The sequence below is a fragment of the Solanum tuberosum genome, unplaced genomic scaffold (assembly GCF_000226075.1).
Source record: "Solanum tuberosum cultivar DM 1-3 516 R44 unplaced genomic scaffold, SolTub_3.0 scf00133, whole genome shotgun sequence".
NCBI classification, from domain to species: domain Eukaryota; kingdom Viridiplantae; phylum Streptophyta; class Magnoliopsida; order Solanales; family Solanaceae; genus Solanum; species Solanum tuberosum.
The window spans coordinates 394415-403581 of NW_006239056.1; the positions used below are offsets into that span (position 1 = coordinate 394415).

The following is a 9167-nucleotide window of genomic DNA, read 5'->3' on the forward strand; positions in this document are numbered from 1 at the left end:
AGTATTTCTAGATTTTGAACATCCCCCCCCCCCCCCTCCCTCCTTTTAGGGTGTATTTGGTATGAAGGAAAATATTCTCATTTTTTTAAGAAACAAGTATCAATATTCAATATATTTTTTAAAAAGGTAACAAGTCCTAGCTAACTTCTTTCTGAAAATATGATTTTGGAATTGAAATAGTGAAAAGAAAAAATGATAGTCTCCTTTTGTTTTAGAGAGGAATTGTCTTTTGCAACAAAGGAAAAAATGATGCAGATTTTTGTTTTCTTTTAAAAGGAGAATAAAACATATTACCTGAAAAGGAGAAGATTTTGGGAGCAAGTGGGTTTCGAACTCACATCTCTGCAATACAAAGCTTTAGTACCCTAATCCATATATATATATATATATATTTACTAGCGCTTGTAATATAGGGTCCACACAAAAACTATTGGGTTCATCCAAACCCCCATAATATACTGTAGCTCTCCTGACCATAAACAATTGAAGTTAAGTTGTTGTACACTAATTGACTTTCCTTTCAAAACGTAGTTAATTTCTTTTCTTGTGCGAGGAGATTAGGTTCTTGCAATATTGGAAATGTTTACTTTTGTCTAATCCTGTTATCAAAGGTGTGCTTAAGCCCTGAAGCAAGGTCCAAAACGTGTTGAGCGCTTTACCTCACTTAATGTGTGCCTTAGTGTTGTCATCAAGGTTCTAAAACATACTTTTCCTTTCCAATGAACCTCTTCCAAGAGACAACACTAAACAATTGATATTTCACTTTATCGTAATTATTATTCAATTTCTTTGTTCATATATTTGTCATTCATGCTTATAAATTATTAGTTTTGGACTAAACATATATATATTTGTACTTTTTCTCCCTTGGCGCCTTTTTTCATTAAAGTTCATGCTTTATTTGCGTTTTGCGCTCAAGCCCCAACAGACCTTAGAGTTTTTTTATGCTTTTTACTATTGATAACACTGGTTTAAAGTTTAAACCAAGAATTAATCAACTTCTTTCTATGGTTTAAACCTCTGCATCTCTTTACCTAAGAAATTCTCTTTCCTTGTCCAATAAGTTATGTTTTTCCCCTTGATTTTAGCATTCAGATGTATATTTCTTTTGGGACTTTGGTTTAGCTTCTTTTTATCGATACGGATGCCCTTATTCTTTCCCTCACCTATCAAAATAGTGGTGATATGTTGTTCATAACACTAGTGAATCTGTAATTATGGCTGCAAAATGGGAAGAATTTATTTGCTAATTTTTCTCAGAAATGAAAACTGATACTTTCATATGTTACCAGTTTCAAAAAAAAAAGAAAACTGATACTTTCATTTGGTTTGTCATTTCATTTGGGCACTTCTAACTGACATGATTTTCTGTTAGTGAACCAGTTTCACCAAAGAATCAGCAACCAAAAAAGAGGAGAAGAAAAGATCTGGCAAAAAGCCATGTTGGGGATGATGATGGACACAATCCAAGTAAACCTGTAAAAGTCGGAAAGAAGGCTGGGAAACCAGTACCAGTTGTTAGTGAAGCATCTCATCCATCTCATGGTGTTGCTTTGCAAAATGTATCCCATGAAGAAAATTTCCCGAATCAGTTGAATGTTTCTGAAATACCAATAACAAAGAAAGCTGCAGATACCCAAAATATGTTGGAGCTATCTCCATCAGCATCATTGCGTGGTAATTCTGAAGAAGAAAAAGACCTTGACCAGCAGAAAATTGGAGTTACCCAATCCAAGAATCTAGGTGACAAGTTAAAAGATGGTTCTGAAATATCTGGAAAATCATCTCAGAGGTTACATGACAGAAGTTCTTATGCTCAAGAGAAATCTAATGTTGGAAGATCAGTAAACATTTCTGACGGAATAGACCAGTCTGTTCAGCGCCGTGATGAGAAGTTTAATGTCAGTGGCTTTGAGGGCAAGAACTCAGCTCAGACTATGGTGAGTTGTTTACTGTCCTCTCCCTGCGATAGTGCGTTTCTGTGCTATCTGCCAAATGCTTGGTGTCATGAATCATTTCTCTGTGGTATTTTTTTTTTAACTGTGGTGTCTGGGCCAATTTGCGTGCACCTCAAACCTTCACCTGAGATCTCATGGTTCTCAGCCCTCTTAATTGACCACTAACTAGGCCACACCCTTGGGTGCCATTTCTCCATGGTATTTATAGATTGATTTCTAATGATTGCTTGAGAGCATTGCTGAAGGAAATTTTTTTCTAGTAGATCATCGTTCAATGTAGGGATAGCACTTATTAATGACCAGGTGAAGCTTTTGAAATGTTTACAGCAAAGTAGAGCTGCACCTATTATGAGCCAAATAATGTCAATAGATGCTTGGAAAAAACATGCTGCCATGAAATCTTTGGGTCTCTTTTGGTGTTAGCAAAAGTTTTTCATCCTTCATGGTCTCTACTAATCTTTCCAAATCAAACCAGTTTCCTCTAAAAAGATACTCCCACCGTCCCAATTTATGTGACAGTAAGTGAGGATAACAGGTAAGGAATCAGTAGCAACCTTGAGATTGATAAAAAGAGAAGAAATTAATCTCTTTATCCAGTCCCAAAGAGAATGGCATCTTTCTAATTTAGCAACAATTTGACATTGAACTTTTCAGTTTACCCTACGTGAGAGTTGTTTTATAGCCACACAAATATCTATGACTTATTTTCGACCACAAGTTTCAAAAGTTCTTCTCATTCTGAAACTCCGTGCTTGGCCAAACACCTTTGCATAAATTGGGGAGTACTAATTAGGTCTTCACCTTAACAAGCAAAAATCAAATGTAATTGATAAGAAAATTGACGTTAGACTTAACTCAAACCCAAAAGCTAGAGGTGAGGATTGTCCGTACTACAGTTTATACCCTTAACAAATGCAAGATTCTACATCCTTGCAGACCTATGACTTGGAGTATGGATAACACTACGTAGGGGCTTAGCATTAGATAGACCAATATGAGGGATGGGTTTGACTTTGTTTACATGATAAAAGCATGGACCTTGTGTGCTCTAACGACTTAAACATTTAAATGTGATGGTCACACAATTCAACATTGTATTGGATAAAACAGTACGAAGGTTCTGATTGCCATCCGTTATCAAAAAGAATTTTTTTTGTGCTTTGACATTATGATAAACATATATATATTAATCAAGATGACCTTCTAATGGTCTGATAAGTCCTTCTCCCCTATACTCTGTCAGTTTTCCCTGTGGCTACTGGCTACCATTAAATTTTGCAGTTAAAATGAAAATATGCATACATAACGATCAATCCCCTGTAAACTCCCCAGACAACTTTTTGGATTTTGTTTGCTCCTTATCTTTAGTATAGGGCTCACGGTAATGGTGCTAACCCGTTCACTTTTGATCTCACTCTTTTGTGTACTATGTGCATCTTCTTGATGTCTTTAATGAAATCTATTACTTCATCAAAAACAATCAAGAAGAGCTCTAGGTCTAGAAGTCCTTGTTTCCTCTCCATTCAGTTGGTTTGCCTTGAATCTCAGATCTGACCACTTGACCCTGCACCATATAAGATTCAGAGACACACGTATGGTGCAGGGTTATGCAGTCATCTGAGATTCCTAATAAGCTTTTGTTCTTGCTGTAACTGACACTCAGGTGCTCCCTAAAACTATACAGAAAGATCCTGCCATGCAGAGAAAGGAAGGATCGAGTGGTAGACCAAAAGGTACAATGCTTGAGAAGGCCATCAGGGATTTGGAGAAGATCGTTGCAGAATGTATGCCCAAAACCTTTGACATATGCTTTTCTAACCAATAATTCATTTTCTTATGCATTGGTCATCTATTTAATTTTTGAAAATATCACTGTAAGGCCGAGGTTCAGATGTCGTTTCTATTTGATGATAATTAATTTTTTTTACATTGGCCATTTATTTCAATCTCAAAATATCACAGTAAGGCCACCGAATATGGAGGTTCAGGATGCTGATAATTCATCTCAGGCTATCAAAAGGAGGTTACCACTTGAAATAAAGCAGAGGCTGGCTAAAGTTGCCCGATTGGCGGTATAGACTAAGCTATATGGTCTAATTAGTTCTTATCTTTTTGGTTGATGTATTTACTTATATTCCATAGCGTACTTATCGAATCCAAATATTTCTGTTGATGGTTGCAGCAAGCTAGTCATGGAAAAATATCCAATGAGTTAATTAGTCGTTTAATGAGTATTGTCGGCCACTTGATACAGCTTCGCACATTGAAGGTACTTTTGTGTGTCATTTGGATGTTCTAGATAAAGTTTGTTATCATACTAACACTGCATCATGTTGAAGCTATATCTGTTTGGGTTATTCTGACTCTATTTATTTCATAAATTGTTCCATATCTCAATTATATTATGGAGATCCCTGAGGTTGTTACAAGAATCAATTGTAGTGATGATTTCTTTCTCTATTTTGGTGGCATATCTTCATTAGAAGACAAAAAGATATCTAAAATCTTGTAATGCATAATGTTAAAGCAATCGTAGTTGTGAAGTTGGAAGAGACATAGAACCAGATACTTTGCCAAATGTGATACATTGCTAAATCTGTTTCAGTTTGAAGAGCTCAAAGACCAGCCTGATCTCTCATTTAACTGCTATTGTGGACTGCTGACAGTGGCTATTACATGTCACATGACTAATTTTGTTGATTTGTGTGGAAACCTACCATTTGCCGAGTTCCCAACATGAACTTTAATAATTATGTTGCTAATATCTTCTGAATATCCGTCACTTTCCAGCCATTATCCTGTATTTGCTAACACTTGAAGCAACTCTTGAAACATTATTTTACTTTGAATTCGAACAATTTACATTATAAGGTGACTTGTTGCAAAATCTCTGCGTGTCTTACAATATCGAGATATGTTTCTATGAGCCTGTTAAAATTTTATGCTGGTGTATGGAAGTATCCAGTTAGGGTATGTATTTCTCTTTTAAATGAATTTTTAGTTCTTTTGAAAAATCTGCATGAAGTACCCATACTCATGTTGCAGCCATTTAGTACATCAAGATAAATAAAGAAACTATGTAACATAGGTTTCTGGTGGAAGATTAAGCTTTGAGGAGTTCTTGAGCACTGTGCTCTTTATCACAAGATTACATTGAATATCTTCCGGTGTACTAATTATTGTTTATTTGATTTGTTGCTAAGAAGGTTACTAATTGTGTCCACACTCTCTAGTACAATATTTTATCACAAGAGACACCCAACGGGTGTTAAACTGTATACCGTATGACTCCTAACCTAGTCTCAAGTTGAAAAAATAAATTATTTTAGCCCCTTAATACCATTTTCTCTCATATTAATCCTTTACAGCTTTGCCTCCACCTCCAACTATATGGTGGGGGTCTAGTCACCAAGGAGCAAAGAGAGTTCAGTTCATTAACCTTTTCAAATATTAAGTTTTGATGTGATGTTTTCTCCTTCAAATTGATTTTTCAATCATTATTTTAGATTTTTTGCCAGAATTACGGGATAATACGTAAGTTAAACTTACTCTCAATTTATTGTATCATGGTTGTGAAATCTGAAGGAGGATAAGTGTTTTAAGAAAAATTGAAAGAGATATTCTAGGCAAATCTAGTTTCTTGGCTGAATGCTGTGAACTGCTTTCAAGTTATGTCTAATGCACACACCCTATTGTACATGTTATATATTCTTGTAAGCTCCAATTTGTGGCTATTAACGTTAGATTTCTTTTACCACATGTTTCCTTCCTATCTTGCACAAGCTTGCGCCATGCTAGAGAAGTTTATGATAGTGTTTGTCTAGTTCACATATATTAAGGTTTAATATTTCTCTTGTTTAACTGGTACTAATGCTTCAAGTCATAAGTGGTTTTGCTCCCCATCATTGTCTTAGAAATTATGATTGATCTAATATTCGTCTGGCTGCAGCGGAACTTGAAAATCATGGTCAATATGGGGCTGTCAGCAAAACAAGAGAAAGATAACAGAGTTCAGCACATAAAGAAGGAGGTTGCTGAGATGATTAAGTTGCGGATTCCAGTGATGAAATCAAAGGTATGCCTCTGTAATATTATGCTTGTTTTTTTTTTCTACCAGGAGTGCATGTTGTCTCTGCTAGAATTTGGGGGATTCAAGCCTTCCTGTGAAGTTGCCATTGTTCCTTAATGGTTGGGAAAAAAGAGTGTTCCATTTTTGTAGAAGTGAATGTTTCAATAGGAACTCTCAAACCAAGTTCTACTCCCTCAGGTTATGGGAGATGGTTTTATGAAAAACCTACAAAATTTCTTTTTTATGATGCTTGACGTGTGTTTGCAGTTGCTTGAACAACAAGCTGGAGCTTCTGATGACTTCCAAGAAGCAAGTCCTGAAGAGAAAGAAGCCTTTAAGAGAAAATACAGCATGGATGTTGCATTGGAAGACAAAATATGTGACCTTTATGATCATTTTGTTGAGGTAGTTTACCACTCTCCCTCCTTCCCACCTCAAAACAAAAATGTCCTTGACAAGATTGCTTCTTACTAGAAACAGTTTGTGCTGGAGATTTACTTTGTCTATACTTGTAGGGCCTGGATGAAGATGCTGGTCCACAAGTCAGAAAGTTGTATGCAGAGGTAAGGGGACATACAAAGCTTAGCTATTTCTTGAAGAAGGAACCTCATTTTGCATGTGTAGTTTTTAATTTTGTCATCTACTTCATTTGCCATTGGGCAATCTTGGAAATTGTAGTACTTGATGCAAACTAAATTCCAAGTATATCTGAAGGTAGACTCTAGATCAGAAAACAGTTTTTTGGTGCATGTAAGAGTCTGTTCTCTATTGTGGTGGTCACTTATCGGTTTATTTTCTTCTTAGCTTCATCAAATAAAATTTTCCACTGCTAAACTCTGATGTATGTTCAGGATTTTGGCCACAAAATGTGAATTGGGAGCTGCTTTGACATTTGGGGATTTCCGAACTCTTCATAGTTTTCCCTGTGATGGTTTTTAACTGTCATTGTTCTGTTTTTCTTGCAGCTTGCAGGATGTTGGCCAAATGGATTTATGGACAATCATGGTATTAAACGTGCTATATGTAGAGCAAAAGATAGGAGGAGAGCATTGCACGCCCGACGTAAGGTAAAAAATACCCTGTTTATCTTTATTTTCTCTTCTTTGTTTAGTTCATTATTCATTTTGTCTTGTAGCTCTTAACATGTGAGCTTGCGTTCACAGTGGAGCTCTGTTTTAGGTAAATGTATAGGATTTATTAGTCTATTTCTGATGGTGTCTGAGATTCCATTAAGAAATTAAATTTCACATAGTAATCAGTCCTTGGTTGTTCTCTTCGTCATCTCTCAGTGTATTACATTAAAATGCAGTTTCAAACCGTGCCTAAATGCTTTTTGTAGCTTTTACAATGGGTAAAAAGTTCATTTGTGTTCTTTATGTAGGACGGAGAGAAAATTAGGAGGAACAAGTTATTGGCCACAAAGGAAGGGGATACTACTAGAGTAGATGCTGGACCTATTGCCCAGTCGGTGCATATCCAAGAAAAGATTGTAGTTGATCATTCTTCAACTTCAACAAACAAGCCAGTATCCAGTAGTGCATCTGTAAATGCTTCTGCACGAATGCATGTTTCCATAGCTAATGGTTCTGATGTGAATCGTCTAAAGCAGGAGAAGCTAAAGGGAGGTTCTGGCAGCTCTGGTGATCCACGAGGACCAGATGCGGTGCCAAAAAAGAAAATGAAGAGGAAACATGAGTCAGAATTGGGTGAAAGCTTGTTTCACAGCGAGAAATTGACTTCCGCACAGGCAGAGGAGAAGAACAAAACCAACAAGCATACTGGTTGTCCTACTCCAAAACCAAATAATGTTGCAACCTCCGGCTTTGAACAGCTGACATGATGCAATTTCTGCCTCTTGCAGCTTCAGTGATTTCCCCTCTTTTCTAGTTCTGTAATTATATAGTTATCATGGCGCGTTACCCATAAGAAACTGAGTCTCTTATTTTGAAGTTACAGCTGAAGGCACATTTAGTTGAGGCAAAAAAATTAGAAATTGATGTCTTATTGGCAGCTAGGCTCTCTGCTGTGGGGCATTTTGATGCTAGTTTTATTTATGGACTGGAAATTGCTCTCTTCCTTGGTTCATTCTGGTACCAGCTAAAATTCCGTCGTGCGTTCTAACCCAAAGTTAGAACTTTTTAATATTTATCTGGGTTGGATAAATGCAGGATTATTTTTCTGGAACAAGCAAAAATGTGAGATGAAACAGAAAATGTGACGTTTTTCATTTTTCTGATTCCAGTTTCTCTTAGGTCCACAAGTTCAAATTTTGATCACTTGATTGATGAAAATTTACTCACAATTCTACAAGATTGAAATACGTCGTTTTTGAGATATCGAGTAAAGCTTTCATTAGGAGAGTAAAATACATGTTGTACTCTTTTCCTTAACTATAGTTTTGTTCCAAATGGATTTTCATGGTAAGGTTTTTAACGAGGTAGCACTCAAGGTGTAGATGTGTGTACTCTTTTTTCTCCAGTAAGCTTTTTTTCATTGGGTTTGTTCTAGTAAGGTCTTAACGAGAAACGTTATTTATGGACATCTAAGGGAGTGCTGTATATTTTGAATTGTCCGTTTACTTAATTTATGAACTACTTGCATTCATGTATACATATTTCCAGGTTCTATAAAATCATTTTGGATAAGATGAACAATATTTCTCCACAACTATCTTCTTGATATTGTAAAAGCATGTTGCAAAGTAAATAATATTACTTACTAGTTAAGGTAGATTATTAAATGTAGTTTAGATTAAACACTTCCATCGATGAAACTATTTTCTTCAACCTATTAGATAAAGCCATTCAAGGTTCTTAACCACGTATGACGTACTTCATTGGCCATTAGGCCACACTCCTGATGTCTCCCCAAAATATAATCTCTCACATACAATACTCATTGATCTCACTCTCTCCTCTTTGAGTAGAATAATTTTTTTGCTAATATTGAGTGGTAGAGATTAGATATTAAAGAGATCAGTTACTTAAATTTTGGTTTAATATAGGAAGGAGTAATTAATTAGTACCCAAAAATAGTTGGGACTGCTAACCATGTGGAAACTGCATTTACTCATTATTTTAGTAAAAGGGTTATTTGGAATTGACATCAAACTACCTGTCTGTACCTCAAATATAATCATC

At 35.9% G+C, this 9167-nt stretch overlaps 1 protein-coding gene across 2 annotated transcripts in view; it reads left to right on the top strand.

Annotated features, from left to right (window-relative positions):
• LOC102605978 (uncharacterized) overlaps positions 1-8254 on the top strand; it is a 14323-nt gene extending 6069 nt beyond the window's left edge. Inside the window, exons 5-13 of one of the 2 annotated variants that reach the window (XM_006351057.2) lie at positions 1376-1940; positions 3622-3742; positions 3921-4030; positions 4141-4227; positions 5908-6033; positions 6295-6432; positions 6543-6590; positions 6993-7094; positions 7409-8254. In XM_006351057.2, coding sequence (XP_006351119.1) covers positions 1376-1940; positions 3622-3742; positions 3921-4030; positions 4141-4227; positions 5908-6033; positions 6295-6432; positions 6543-6590; positions 6993-7094; positions 7409-7867 — 1756 coding nt within the window. In that variant the 3' untranslated portion in view covers positions 7868-8254. The remainder of the gene's footprint in view (positions 1-1375; positions 1941-3621; positions 3743-3920; positions 4031-4140; positions 4228-5907; positions 6034-6294; positions 6433-6542; positions 6591-6992; positions 7095-7408) is intronic. The other variant, XM_015310350.1, reaches the window with a different exon arrangement.
• The last annotated feature ends 913 nt before the right edge of the window (positions 8255-9167 follow it).